Source organism: Rhinolophus ferrumequinum, chromosome 11 (genome assembly GCF_004115265.2).
Source record: "Rhinolophus ferrumequinum isolate MPI-CBG mRhiFer1 chromosome 11, mRhiFer1_v1.p, whole genome shotgun sequence".
Taxonomy (NCBI): domain Eukaryota; kingdom Metazoa; phylum Chordata; class Mammalia; order Chiroptera; family Rhinolophidae; genus Rhinolophus; species Rhinolophus ferrumequinum.
In genome coordinates, this window is record NC_046294.1 from 77,361,442 (window position 1) to 77,377,228 (window position 15,787).

General features: G+C 38.6%; 1 protein-coding gene across 2 annotated transcripts in view; it reads left to right on the forward strand.

Moving 5' to 3' along the window:
* Positions 1–15,787, forward strand: part of DDX10 (DEAD-box helicase 10) — a 284,465-nt gene that overhangs the window by 46,012 nt on the left and 222,666 nt on the right. For both annotated transcript variants that reach the window (XM_033120942.1, XM_033120943.1), the window contains exon 10: positions 15,143–15,244. In XM_033120942.1, the coding sequence (XP_032976833.1) occupies positions 15,143–15,244 (102 nt within the window). The remainder of the gene's footprint in view (positions 1–15,142; positions 15,245–15,787) is intronic.

A 15,787-nucleotide genomic window follows, 5' to 3' on the forward strand; every position in this document is an offset into this window, starting at 1 on the left:
GTTCTTTTGACTCCAAATTCAGTGTTTTATCTACTATGCAACTTCTAGTGCTTTGTTTCCATTTGTTCACTCTCCAGATATTTGGTGACCAGCTTTTAGGTATAAATAATGTATATGTTAGATATGAAAGATGCATTCATACATATCCTGAAAGGTAATGGTCAAGGTAAAGAAATATCTACCAATACACTAATATTGGTAGTACTGGGGTGTGTATTAACGAAGTAAGGGTGATGTAAAATATGTAGATTTTTTAAAGCATATAAAATTTTTTACTTGTTTTTCTTAAGTAACTTGTGTTTCATTATAAAAGTAGTGCTCATTCACTATACTAATTCTAGACAATGGCAAAACAATTAAATGCCCAAATCCCATCACCTAAAATTTTTTTCATGTATGTCTGTGTATGTAAAAAAAGTACAAAAATGGAATTATTCTAAATATATATTTTTTTAATGACCTGATTTGTAACCTGGATAACCAGGCTGGGAGACCTGAGGGTGGCTTGGCAATTGTGAACAGTACCAGATCATGCTACAGTAATAGAGTATGAATGAGCAAAGTTTAAGGGATGCTAAAAGACTCAACTGGAATTGGAGTTGTGCTGGGGAATCTGAATTGGAGTAGTTGCAGATTAATAGTTCTTGGGTAGAAGACACACTATTGGCAAGGCTTTTTTTCCCTTCCTCTGGCCATAGTTTGTTTTTAGGTAATTTCAGTGGAATAATTACCACTGGGAACCAAAAGCCAAAGGTCTAGATCTCTTATTTTAGCTAGAAATACTATTGAGCTTTAGGATGTAGAGGTAAGTTTTCTGATAGCAGACAATTGTAATCCATTGAGGACACTTCTTTCTGAAGGGAATCCTGGAATAGTTGAAGGAAGCAATGAATTGAAAGTTAAAAGTCTGATATGTAGTGGTCAGTATCCCTTCACCCCTAACTCCTTGGTCTTTTAGGAACGTTCTTTTATTTTTTTTTTAAGATTTTTATTAAAATATAGCTAACATACAATACTATATTGGTTTTAGGTATACACCATAGTTACACATCATTTATATACCTAAAGAAGTGATCACCATGATAAGTCCAACAACTATCTAACACCGTTTCACGCTATCGCAATATTATTGACTATATTCCCCATGCTGTACATTACATCCCCATAACTTATTTGTTTTATATCTGGAAATTTGAACCTTTTTTTTCCCCCCACCTTTTAAAAATTTTTTTCAGTTACAGTTCACATTCAGTATTTTATATTGCTTTCAGGTGTACAGCATCGTGATTAGACATTTATATAATTTATGAAGTGATCCCCCTGACTAATCTAGTACCCACCTGGCATTATATGTAGTTATTACCATTTTACTGACTATATTCCCTATGCTTTACTTTACATTCTCATGACTTTCACATCTACTAATGTGTACTTCTTAATCCCTTCACCTTTTTCATGCCCTAACCCCCTCCCATCTGGCAACAATCAACTTGTTTCCTGCATTCATGACTCTGTTTCTGTTTTTTTTTCCGTTGACTTTGTTCTTTAGATTCCACATGTAAGTGAGATTATATGGTATTTGTCTTTCTGTGACTTATTTCACTTAGCGTAATACCTTCCAGGTCCACCCATTGGGTAGTGCAAATGGTAAGATTTCATTCTTTTTTATGGCAGAGTAATATTCTATTGTATATATGTACCACATCACATTTTTATTTTTTAACTTTTATTTATGTCAGTATGTTTTTCCAGGACCCATCAGCTCCAAGTCAAGTGGTTGTTTCAATCTAGTTGTGGAGGTCGCAGATTACAGTGGCCCATGTGGGGATCAAACCTGCAACCTTGTTAAGAGCACCGTGCTCTAACCAACTGAGCTAACCGGCTGTCCCCCCATATCACATCTTTATCCAGTTCTTTCTGTTTTGTCGATGGATTCCTTTGCTGTGCAAAACTTTTTAATTTGATGTAATACCATTTGTTTCTTTTTTCTTTTGTTTCTTTTGTGCCTGAGGCAACATATCAGAAAAAATATTACAGAGAGTTGATGCCTATGTTTTCTTGTAGGAGTTTCATGGTTTTGGGCCTTACATTTAAGTCCTTAATCTCTTTTGAGTTTATTCGTGTAAATGGTGTAAGAAGGTGGTCCAGTTTCTTTTTCCTTTCCTTTTTTTTTTTTGCATGTATCTGTCCAGTTTTCCCAATACCTTTTATTGAGTAGACTGTCTTTATCCCGTTCTATATTTTTGTCTCCTTTGTCATAGATTAATTGACCATTTGGTGTGGGTTTATTTTTGGGCTCTCTGTTTTGTTCCATTGATCTGTGTATCTGTTTTTATGCCAGTACCATGCTGTTTTGATTACTGTAACCTTGTAGTATAATTTGATAACAGGTGTGCTACCTCCAGTTTTGTTTTTCTTTCTCAAGATTACTGTGGGTATTCAGGGTCTTTTATGGTTCCATATAAATTTTAGGACTGTTTGTTCTAGTTTTGTGAAAAATGTGATTGGTATTTTGATAGAGATTGTGTTGAATCTGTACATTGCTTTGTGTAGCATTTTAACTATGTTAATTCTTCCTATCCTTGAGCATGGTATATGCTTTCATTTATTTGTATCTTCTTCAATTTCTTTCTTCAGTGACTTATAATTTTCTAAGTACACGTCTTGTACCTCTGGTTAAATTTACTCCTACGTATTTTATTTTTTTTGATGCAATTGGAAATGGGATTGTCTTCTTAATTTCTGTTTCTGATAGTTAATTATTGGTATATAGAAATGCAACTGATTTCTGAATATTAATTTTGTATCCTCTTACTTTACTGAATTCATTTATCAGTTCTAAAAGTTTTTGGGTGGAATCTTTGGGGTTCTCTGTATACAGTATCATGTCCTCTGCAAATAATGACACTTTTCATTTCCAATTTGAATGCCTTTTCTTTCTTTTTTTTTTTTCTTTTGTCTGATTGCCGTGACTAGGACTTCCAATAATGTGTTGAATAAAAGCAGTGAAAGTGGACATCCTTGTCTTGTTCCTGATCTTAAGAAAAATACTTTTAGGGCTGGCCTGGTGGCTCAGGCGGTTGGAGCTCCGTGCTCCTAACACCGAAGGCTGCCGGTTCATTTCCCACATGGGCCAGTGGGCTCTCAACCACAGGTTGCTGGTTCAACTCCTCGACTCCCACAAGGGATGGTTGGCAGCGTCCCCGCAACTAAGATTGAACACGTCACCTTGAGCTGAACTGCTGCTATGCTCCCGGATGGCTCAGTAGGTTGGAGCGCGTCTTCTCCACCACAAGGTTGCCGGTTCGACTCCCGCAAGGGATGGTGGGCTGTGCCCCCTACAACTAACAATGGCAACTGGACTTGGAGCTGAACTGTGTCCTCCACAACTAAGATTGAAAGGATAACAATTTGACTTGGAAAAAAGCCTGGAAGTACACACTGTTCTCTAATAAAGTCCTGTTCCCCTTCCCCAATTAAAAAAAAAAAATCTTAAAAAAAAATACTTTTAGCTTTTTCACCATTGTGTATGATGTTAGCTGTGGGTTTGTCATATATGGCATCTATTATGTTGAGGTATGTCCTCTGTTTCTCCACTTTGCTGAGAGTTTTTATCATAAATGGATGCTGGATTTTGTCAAACACTTTATCTGCATCTGTTGATGTGATCCTATGATTTTTGTTTTTCCATTTTGCTTATATGGTGTATCATATTGATTTGCAGATATTGAACCACCCTTGCATCCCAGGAAAAAAATTTCACTTGAACCTGGTGTATGATCCTTATAATGTATTCCTGAATTCAGTTTGCTGATATTTTGTTGAGGATTTTTGCAGCTATATTCATCAGGAATATTGGTATATAATTTTCTTTTTTTGTAATATTTTTGTCTGGCTTTGGAATCAGGGTAATGGTGGCCAGTTGGGAGCCTTCCATCCTCTTGAATTTTTTAGAATATCTTGAAGAGGATAGGTTTTAATTCTTCTTTAAATGTTTGGTAAAATTCACCTGTGAAGCCATCTGGTCCAGGACTTTTGCTTGTGGCGAGTTTTTTGATTACTGATTCAATTTTGTTAGTAGTAATTGGTCTGTTCAGATTTTCTGTTTCTTCTGGATTTGGTCTTGGAAGATTGTATGTTTCTAGGAATTATTGCTTCCAGATTGTCCAATTGGTTGGCATATAATTATTTGTACTATTTTCTTATAATCCGCTGTATTTTGTGGTGTCCATTCTCACCTCACTTCTCCTCTTTCATTTCTGACTTCATTTGGTTCCTCTCTTTTTCTTGATGAGTCTGGTTAAAGGTTTATTAATTTTGTTTCTAAAGAACCAGTTCTTGGTTTTATCGATCTTTCATATTGTTTTTTTAAGACTGTTTTGTTCATTTCCGCTCTGATCTTTATTATTTCCTTCCTCTATTCACTTTGGTCTTTGTTTGCTGTTTTTTTCCCAGTTCTTTTAGGTTTTAGATTGTTTACTTGAGATTTTTCTTGTAAATCTGTATTGCTATGAATTTCCCTCTTAGGGCTGTTTTCACTGTGTCCTATAGATTTTGAGTCATTGTGTTTTTGTTTTCATTTGTCTCAAGGTATTTTTTTATTTCTTCCTTGATCTCATTGTTAACCCATTTATTGTTTAGTAGCATGTTATTTAGCCTCCATGTGTTTGTGTGTTTTTCAGGTTTTTATTTTTTTCCTTTCTTTTTTTGTAATTGGTTTCTGATCAGTGAAGAAACTTGATAGGATTTCAGTCTTAAATTTATTGAGACTTGTATTATGGCCTAACATGTGGTCTGTCTTGGAAAATGTTACATGTGCACTTGAAAAGAATGTATATCCTGCTGCTTTGGGGTGAAATACTCTAATAATATCAATTAAATCCATCTGGTCTAGTGTGTCACTTAAGGCCTCTGTTTCCTTCTTGATTTTTTTGTCTGGAAGATCTATCCATTGAATGTCAGTGGGATGTTAAAATCCTTTATTATGATTGTATTACTGTCAGCGTTTCCCTTTATTTCAGTTAATACTTGCTTTATGTATTTAGGTGCTCCTGTGTCGGGTGCAGAAATATTTACAAGGGTTATATCCTTCTGTTGGATTGATCTCTTTATCAGTATGAAATGTCCTTCTTTTTCTCTTATTATAGCCTTTGTTTTAAAGTCTGTTTTGTCTGGTATAAGTATTGCTACTTCAGCTTATTTTTGTTTTATTTCCATTTGCATGACATATGTTTTTCCATCCCTTTACTTTAAGTCTGTCTGGGTCTTTTTATCTGAAGTGGGTCTCCTGTAGACAACATGTGTATCTTGTTTTCTTACCTGTTTAGCTACTCTGTGTCTTTTGATTGGAGCATTTAATCCATTTACATTTGAAGCAATTATTGACAGGTACACAGTTATTGCCATTATATTATTCATACTTATGTTCTCCTCTCCCCCTTCTCCTTAGAGAAGTGTTTTTAACAGTTTTTGTAATACTGGTTTGGTGGTCATGAATTACTTTAGCCTCTTCTTATCTGGGAAGCTCATTATCCCTCCTTCAATTTTAAATTATAGTCTTCCTGGGTAGAGTAGTCTTTGTTATAGTTTCTTACTTTTCATCACTTTAAATGTTTCATGACAATCCCTTCTGGCCTGCAAAGTTTCTGTTGTGCGGTTACGGTCAACATGGTGCAGTAGGGAAATGCTGTGCTTACCTTCTGTCATGACCATATCAAAATTACAACTAAACTACAAAACAACCATCATTGATAATCACCTAAAATCTTGTTGAAGCAAAGCCCTGTAACTAAGGACTTGTAGAAGAAGCCACCTCGAAACTGGTAGGAAGAACAGAGATAAGAATGGGCTAGTCCCACACCTACATATGACCATTAAAAATTGGGAGGGCTATCTCGGCTGTGGAGGTCCCACCCAGAGTAGTGAGACCTTCCAGCCCCATCCCAACCCAGGGCTCCAGTGCCAGGGAGAGAAGTCCCCATGATTTCTGGTTGTAAAAACCAGTGGACATTGTGACTGAAAGAGATGGAGGTGGCTAAAGTCCCAGCTATTCCTCTTAAAGGGACTGCACAAGCACTTACTCACTTGACAGAATCACTGGTTCAGACCTGGGGCAGCAGCTAGAAAGGCGGCAGGGACATATGGTGGAGAACTTAGTTGTCTGGCTTAGGACGGGAGCTGCGGAGGTAGTTTTCTTCGAGATGGAGAAGGTCTCGGAGGCCATTGTTTCTTTGTTGAGCCCTCCCTCTTATCAGCATGCAGGCACAAGTGGCCATCAGATCTTAAGATTCCATCAAGCTGGCTAAAGCCTTTCATTTGCATCGTCTGGTAATTCCAGATGCTGCCCTGCCCAACTTTCTGGCACATCAAAGCCGCTTCCAGTGGCTTTTTGTACAAACTGCTTGTCTTAGCTCATGCTGCAGATTTTCTTAGGGCTTCTCAAAGGTTCACAGAACCCAGAGAAGCAGCATCTGGCTTGAGTGTGTCCTCTACCTCTGGCTGAGCAGCCCTAAGTCTGGCACTAACAGCAGCTGTCTTTGGTTTGCAGCTTGGCCTCTCGAGACACTTCTAAGCATGGCATGAGCCGCAGCCATCTGCAGATTTCTTTGTGGTTCCTGCTGGGTGGCCCGGGCTGTGGCAAAACTTGACCTTTAGTGGATCCCCTCCAAGGTGATCCTGGGGCTGGCAATTCCAATGGCCAGCTTTGAAACAAGCTGGAGCATCACCCAGCTGCCTTCAAGAAGGACACACATGGGTGGGTTGGGCAGGCACCAGAGCGTTGCTGTGGCAGATCCTGTTCTGTTGGGTCATCCCCTGCACCACAACTCCCATTGTAGTCTCAGCTAGTGAGTCTCAGCCTCACAACCAGTGAGCCCAAGGGTCAATCCCTCCTATTGACGTGCAAATAGCAACAAAGGCTCACCTACAAAAGGAGGGCACACACAACCCACACAAGCAACACATCTGGAGTGTGTGGCTCAAGTGACCAGGAGGACTGCGCCACTGAGCCCCACAGCACACCTACTACATAAGTCCACTCTGCTAAGGCCTGAAGACATAGCCGCCCTACCTAGTACATAGAAACAAACACAGAGAGTCAGCCAAAATGGGGAGACAAGAAACATGCCCCAAATAAAAGAACAGAACAAAGCTTTAGAAAAAAAACTAAACAAAATGGACACAAACAATCTACCAGACACAGAGTTCCAAACACTGGTTATAAGGATGCTCAGTGATCTCAAGAAGAACTTCAACAAAGATAGGAAGCATAAAAACAGACATAGAAAAACAGGAAAAAGAACCAGTCAGAAATAAAGAATACGATAACGGAAATGAATACATTACAGGAAATCAGCAGTAGATTAGATGAAGTAAAGGATCGAACCAGTGATGGAGAAGATAAGGTAGCAGAAAACACCCAGTCAGAACAGCAAAAAGAAAAAAAGAATCCAAAACATTGAAGAAAGTTTAAGGGGCCTCCCAGACAACATCAAGCGTACCAATGTTCGGATCACAGGGATACTAGAAGGATAAGACAGAAAGCAAGGAATTGAAAACCTGTTTGAAGAAATAATGACATACAACTTACCTAAGCTGATGAATGAAATAGATATACAAGCACAGAGAGTCCTAAATAAGATGAACCCAAAGAGGCAAACATCAAGACACATCATAATTAAAATGCCAAAGGTTAAAGACAGAGAGAGAATCTTAAAAGCAACAAGAGAAAGCAGTTATCTGCAAAGGAGCCCCCATAAGACTGTTAGCTGATTTCTGAACAGAAGCTTTGTAGGCCAGAAAGGATTGGCAAGAAATACTCAAAGTGATGAAAAGCAAGGACCTACAACTAAGATTACCTGGCAAAACTATCATTTAGAATCGAAGAACAGATAAAGGGCTTCCCAGACAAGAAAAAAACTAAAGGAGTTCATCACCACCAAATCAGTATGACAAGGAATCTTAGTAGGACCTCTTTAAAATGAGAAAAAATAAAATAACAAATATAAATAATGAAATGGCAATAACGACATAACCTATGAACAATTACCCTAAATGTAAATGTATTAAGTGCTCCAATCAAAAGATAGGGGCCTGAATGGATAAGAAAACAAGACCCTTACGTATGCTGCCTAGAAGAGACTCACTTCATATTGAAAGACACACAAAGACTGAAAGTAAAGGGGTGGGAAAAGGTATTTCATGAAAATGTCAACAAACAAATGAATGCTGGTGTAGCAATACTTATACCAGACAAAATAGACTTTCACAAGAAACAAATGAGGACCTATTAATCCCACTTCTGGGTATTTATCCAAAATACCCAGAATGCTACTTCATTCTGGGAGCGTGCTCATCCATATGTTCATTGCAGCATTGTTTACATAAGCCAAGATATGAAGGCAACCTGGGTGTCACTGAATAGATGAATGGAAAAAGAAGAGGTGGTACATATATATATACAGTGGAATATTAACTCAGCCATAAAAAAGAAGGAAATCTTGCCATTTGCGACAGCATGGATGGATGTAGAGGGTACTGTGCTGAGTATAATAAGTCAGACAGTGAAGTGTCATATGACTTCACTTATAAGAGGAATCTAAAGAACAAAATAAACAAGCGAAACAGAAACAAACTCGTAGATACAGAGAGCATTTTGATGGTTGCCTGACTGGAGAGGGTTTGGGGGTGGGTGAAAAGGGGAAGGGATTAAGAAGTACAAATTCGTTGTTACACAGTAGTCATGGAAATATGGGGAATAGCATAGGAATATAGATAATAACATTGTAATAACTAGGTATAGTGTTAGATGGGTACTATTAGATTGGTGCAAAAGTAATTGTGGTTTTTGCAACGTTTAACCTTTTAAACCACAATTACTTTTGCACCAACCTATCCGGGTGATAGATAGGAGGGAGGGTTGGGTGATGGGTGAAAAAGATGAAGAGATTAAGAAATACAAATTGGTAGTTACAGAATAGTCATGGGGATGTAAAGTATAGGGAACATAATATAGTAATAACTATGTATAGTGTTGGGTAGTACTAGTCAGTGGGATCACTTCCTAAATTATGTAAATATCTAACCAGTATGCTATACACTTGAAATTACTATAAAGTAATATTGGATGTTAACTTTCATTGAAAAATTTAAAAAGGGAGGGAAAAGAGCAATAATATTGTGACAGCCTGGTACAGTGTCAGATAGTTGCTGGGCTTACCATGGTGATCACTTATTTAGCATAGGGAATATAATCAGTAATGTGTTAATAGCTCTGTGGTGCTAGGTGGGTACTGTTGAATAACTATGATGTACACCTGAAACTAATATATTGTATGCCAGCTATACTGGAATAAAAATCTTAAAAAATCTGTTGAGAGATCAGCTGACAGTCTTATGATAGCTCTCTTGTAGGTAACTAACTACTTTTCTCTTGTTGTTTTTAAGATTCTCTCTTTGTCGTTCACCTTTGGCATTTTAATGGTGATGTGTCTTGGTGTTTGCCTGTGGATTTTTCTTGTTTGGGACTCTCTGCTTCCTTGACTTGTATGTCTATTTCCTTCACCAGGTTAGGGAAGTTTTCAGTCATTATTTCTTCAAATAGGTTCTCAATCCCTTGCTTCATCTCTTCTCCTTCTGGTAGTCTCTATGATGTGAATGTTGTTATGCTTTAATGTTGTCCCACAGGTCCCTTAAACTATCTTCATTGTTTTTTGTTCTTTTTTCTTCTTGTTCTGATTGGGTATTTTATGCTACCTTGTCTTCTAAATCATTGATTCGTTCCTTTGCTTCATCTAATCTGTTGATTCCATTTAGTGTGTTCTTCATTTCAGTCATTGTATTTTTTATTTCTGAGTGGTTCTTTTTTGTGGTTTCTTTGTCGTTCTTTATGCTTACTGTCTCTTTGCTGAAGTTCTTAGTAAGTTAATTAATCATCCTTATTACAATCATCCTCAGTAAGTTCATTAATCATCCTTCATGTTTTGAAGTCTGTATTTGTTAGATTGAGTGCCTTCGTTTTATTTAGTTATTTTTCTGGAATTTCCTCCTGGTTTTTCATTTGGGACATGCTTTTTAGTTTCCTCGTTTTGGCTCCTTCCCTGTGTTTGAGTCTCTGTATTAGGTAGATCTGCTACATCTCCCAGTCTTGGTAGGGTAGCCTTATGTAGTAGGTGTTTTGTGGGGCCCAGTGGTGCAGTGTCCCTTGTCACCTGAGCCGGTATGCTTTTGGTATGTCAGTGAGTGGGACTGACCCTCAGGCTTACTGGTTATGAGAGTTGGCCATGTACACAGTGTATGAGTTGCTACGCGGGGCCTGACCCCATGGAGCAGGATTTGCCCCGATGGGCTCTGGTGCCTGCTGACACCACTTTTTTGGTGTGCCGCTTGTGGGGCTAATTGAGTGGTATTCTGTTGTGGTTTGAAGCTGGCCACCAGGGGTGCTGGTTCCTCCTCTTGGGAGGAGTTTGTGTGCAGGCCAAGGTAAGCTGCTGTCTGTGACTGGTCCAGGGCTACAACAAAGTGATCGCTACCTGTGCTGGACCTCTAGGTGTGTGGGAGAGGCCACGGTGAGAACTGAGGCTTGCTGTTACCAGTAGTAGGCCTGTGGCAGCTCAGCAAAAGGCGCAGGCCACCCTGAGGCTCGCTGTCACCTGCTGCCTGTCCATCAGGCTTTCCCACTGAAAGAGCCTTGGGTGGTATGGGAGTTGGGTGGGGAGGGGTGTCTCAAGGAGTCACCACTGTGGAGTGTGTGGGTTCAACAGGTTAATGCAGATTAAGATTTGATGCTAGTTCTGAGCCAGGAACCACTCTTTAAAAGGCTCAGTGTACACTGAGGCCAGCCACTGCCTGCCTGGGGCCAGAGGACCCCTGAAACTTGTCTAAGAGAGACTACAGGATGGGTCAACACTGGCTGCCTGTAGGCTGGAAAACAGCCTCTGGCGGTGAGTTGGGTGGGGTGGTGTCTCAGGGAGTCACCAGTGTGGGGTGAGTGGTGTTCAGCAGGTTAATGCAGAGTCAGATTTGACCCCAGTTCTGAGCCTGGGTCCACTCTGCAAAAATCTCAGAGTACACCAACCTACCTGGGTCCCATAGATCCCAGAGAGTTGTCCAAGAATGACTGCAGCTCACGCTAACACTGGTTGCTTACCAGCTGTAAAAATGCCTTTGGTGTTGAGCAAGATGGGTGGAGCTGAGTCCTAGGGAGTCTGCCAGGGTGGAGTGAGCAGAGCTCACAAGGCTATTCAAAATTCAGATTTGGCTGTGTGGTGGGGAGGGCTCAACACAGGAAAGATGGCATCCTCCTGCTGGCTACAGGGGAGGAGAGCTTAACACAGGGACTATGGCAGCTTTCCCTGCAGCCCTCACCCTGTAGCCACACAACTCAGTCTTCCCCTATATGTCTCTGGCACCTCCCGAGCTGCTGTCCCTCCCCTGGAGCACTGGATGAGTGCCTGGGAGTGAGAGAGTCTGTGTGTCGGCCCTTTAAGAGGATGCCTGGGTGTCTAGCTACCTTCCTTCTCACCTGGACAGATGGAATCCACTCATTTTCACAACCAGATGTTGTGGGGGCTCCTTTTCCAGCACTGTTGGTCTGGGCTGAGGAGCCCAGTTTGGGGCTGGGACCCTTCACTCTTCAGAGGTGACCTCTGCAGCTGAGATATCCCTCTCGATTCTCGACCGCCTCATGTGATTGTGAGACCAGCTCATTTTGTATCTCCAGCTCTCCTACCAGTCTTGAGGTGGCTTCTTTATGTCCTTAGGTATAGGACTTCTGTTTAGCTAGTCTTTGGATGATTGTCCAGGTTGACTGCTCTATAACTTATTTCTAATTTTAATGTGTTCATTGGAGGAGGCAAACACAGTGTTTACCTACTCTGCCATCTTGACTGGAAACCCTAGCAACTAGTTTTTATTTGCTTCACCTGTTGGTTGCTTGCTTTTAAGTTTGGCAAATCAGTTTAAAATGGAGCTCTTCATAAATTCTAAAGAGCTATATAAATGTAATGTATTGATACTGATAGTGAAAATGAGATTTTTGTTTTGTTCAGATGCAGAGCTTTTTATAGGGTGCCTAGAATGTCTCTTAATCTGTCTAAACATATAGAGTTTTAAAATGTAGGCCTTATGAAGAACACTTTTTTTTTTTTTATATACATATACTTAGCTTCTGGCCTTGGATATTGCTTTTGAAATCTAAAAGCTAGCTCATAGATAAATAAACTATTCTTGTAAGCATTAAAAAAGTAAAACGTCTTATGTTTTTTTTTAAAAAGTGCTTTTATTTTTGAAATAAAAGCTTACTGGAAATTTTTTGGTATTGGTGTGTGGGAGATAATTTGTGCTTTCCATTGTTTCTGGGAAAAGCTGTCTGTGATGTAAAACAGGTAAAATGGCTAGTGGACTTTTTATTAGATGCTTGCCTTGTACCATTCCACTTTGGACACTTTTTTCCATTTTTCCTTTGAGAATTTTGTTTTCTAAATTTCAGTGTTGCAGTTTGTCTTGACCTTGTGTAGCCTTTGTATATTCTCTGTTACCTATACTTTTAAAACGTTTGTCTATGGCCCTCTTGTGACTTTCATCATGACTTTTTCTCCCATATTCTCCGTGGGAGCATGAATGCGTAGAAAAGATTGATGTAGATTATCAGACTTATTATTTCTGCTTATGAGTCAGTCTGAAGATCAGAGATTTTTAGTGGGTGCCTTTTTGATATCCCAGAGCTTTCTCTTTACCCCTTTACTACAGTTCTGGCTCTATGTAGACTTGGGGACCTATTTATTTTATCTCTCCATCTCTGAATTTGGATATGGATACTAAATGGTTAGTTATCCTTCAACCCACAGATCTCCCTCCTTCTTAACTGTTCCTCTTTGGGCCACACAAAATAAGACTTCTTATGAAGGTAACTGACTTCACCTCAAGAATCTAGTTGCCTTGAGGGCATTTTAGTATGTGCACTGTGTAGTGGTCATTATTAACTGATCTCTGTCCTCTTTGACCCTCAGCCTGTCTCTTGGAGCCTCAGAAGTTGTGATGTCTCTCAGATATTTTATCTGCTTAGGCTGTTGCCTCACTACTTTATATACTAATAATTTCTGCCTTCACAGATAGTTTAGTCCAACACTGCTCCGGGGGATGCTTTAAATTCATATTTCTTTATAGGAAATGAAGATGAAACATTTGGGTCATACTAGCCTATGTTAAAATACAATGAGGAAGGTATTTGGTACTAGTTTTTCTGTTATGAAACATATTTAGTAAAAGGAATAAATGTATGTTTAGCCTTACTCTTTTCTTCCTGTTTAGTACACATGCATTTGGAAAACCTAGAAAAAGCAAATAAGCATGAAGAAGACAGAATTATCCACTGGACCCTCAGCTGCTGCCTTTTCCCTGTGGAAAACTTGACTCTCCCTAGTGTTTGATTAATTTCTAATTGTTCTTTAGTTCTCAGCTCTTAGATGTCATTTCCTCAGGGCAATTTTCTTGATTCCTAAACTACATTTAGTAGAGCTGTCCGTTTTATGTTCACATACTGTATGTCTACTGTAACACTCATACCACTTTATTGTTATTCACTGGTTTTAATGTCTGTCCCTATTAGTCTATAATCTCTATGACAGCCAGAACAATGTTTTATCACTCTATTTCAGTGCCTGGCATAGTGTGGCCCCTTAATTTTTAAAAATATATGAATTAACTTAAAACTTTTAACAGTTTTGATTTATTTTGTACTTTTCTATGTGTTTGTGTAAAAATAAAGACACACATATTTATATACTTCTGTAAAAGTATTACACGGGCATTTCACATTATGTGTAGGAGTGGAGTTTCGAAATCAACATGTGAGGTAAAAATTGCCATTTCGTCTTTATAGTACAGTACAATAAGTCAACAAAGTCAATGTTTCCCTCCTCCATTTAGTGATAAAATTCTGCTTCCATACAGTGGTTTTCAATCTCTCTAGTAGAGGCATTCAAGATCCTTCTGAACCAGACTCTAATGTACCTTTCTAGCAATCATCACAGCTGTTTATATACACTGGCTTTGGTTGAGTTTCTCCTATCTTTATTTCTTTCTAAGTTTGCTTTGTATTTTTCCTTTGTTCATTCTTCCCCTTTGAGATACCTTAGCTTTTTCCTTTCTATCCATTTTCAAGACCCACCTCAAATTCCATCTGCTATGATTCGTTTCTGTTCTTCCCTGGCTAACCCTGAATGGTCTCTTTTCACTTCTCAGTTCATGGCATTTTATTGCCCATTGTTGTCCTTTGATATTGACTCATTTACCATTTTGGTGCTTTTTCTTGAATCTCTTGCTTTTGTGTGTGTTTATCTTTTTTAGTCAACTAGATTGTTAGATTACTGAAGACAGGGACATTCATCTTCTATTTCTTTATGTCCTTCACTGTTATCCCTGGCATGGTTTCTCAGTAAATAGTTTATTTGGTTAACTATAAAAACTTGCCCCTCATGTTTTATAGCATGAACCCTGAAGAGAGTGCTTTGAGATTACTTTTTCTTTTGTGTCTTTAAAATTTATTTTCCACAAATACCCAATTCCAGTCTGTTTTATTATTTGCACATAATAACTGACACTAAGGTATCAGAAATCTGTATTCAAGTAGCACAAGAAGCTTAAGTTACTATGGGTGTCTTGTGGCCTGCTTACGAAGAAATTTCTGATGGTGCAAGGGAAAAAAGAAGTACACAGATTGGAGGCAAGTTTTTCTTATAAGTCAGATCCCCAGGAAGAGGATTAGATTTCCTTAATGTACAGGGTTCCACGTTTATTAAATGCCTAGTTTTATTACAACATTCTGGTGGCTTGAAGGAGAAATTGTCTCCTTGCTATAGGTAGAGAGCTATTTAAGAAATTCTTTTTCATTGATTTGTTTCTTAAGGATCTACATCTTGCATTTGGTATAGCCTCAAAGTCACTAGGAATTATAACTAGTGATGAAAATTTGAAAAGTGTTCAGAGCCCCAGTTTTCTGTTGTCATAGAAGTTAAAAAAAATGGTATTCCTAATATTTACTAATTAGGTGAACTTACTTGCATGTTTCCTGTTCATCAATCTGTTAAAATATATAACGCAGATTGCATTGATGTGGAAGAGATTTTGTTTGTTTTTTGTTTAGGTATAAAGAGGATGGTGAAGCCTTATTAATTTTGCTCCCCTCGGAAGAAAAAGGGATGGTGCAGCAGCTTCTCCAGAAGAAAGTGCCTGTGAAGGAAATCAAGTAAGAACTACTTGGTGTCTTGATGTTGTTGTTAGGATAATGAAGGCATGAAGTTATTGTTAATTATGTATACCTGATTCCCTCCTCCCTCTAATCTATTCTGCTGTCTGGTTTGTGACTTTTTAATTTTTAATTTTTTCAGAAGACTGTTGGTGGAAAAAGAGAACTTATTGGTCTTAGGAGGCACTGATGGTTGAAAGGATTAAACGTCTTGGATAAAATTTTTTAGGGTTGTGTGTCCATTTCAGAGGGTTTTGCTCCTATGTCATTGAAGATATTTAGATTGAGTGTCAGCAGAATTGATCAGTCTCACTTGTATTTGGGCCTTTGAAACACCCTGGCTTTTATTTGGAGGAATGTAATTGGGAAGGTTGTTTAATTGGGCTGGCATGGGAAAGGGTTTAGATGAAACAAGATTGGCTGTGAGTTGGTAATTGTTGAGTCTGAGTGAAAATTTTCTACTTTTGTATATTTTGAATTTTTTTTTTACAATTATAAAAAGTAAAAACCACCTAATCCATTACCACTTATCATCACCCCAGC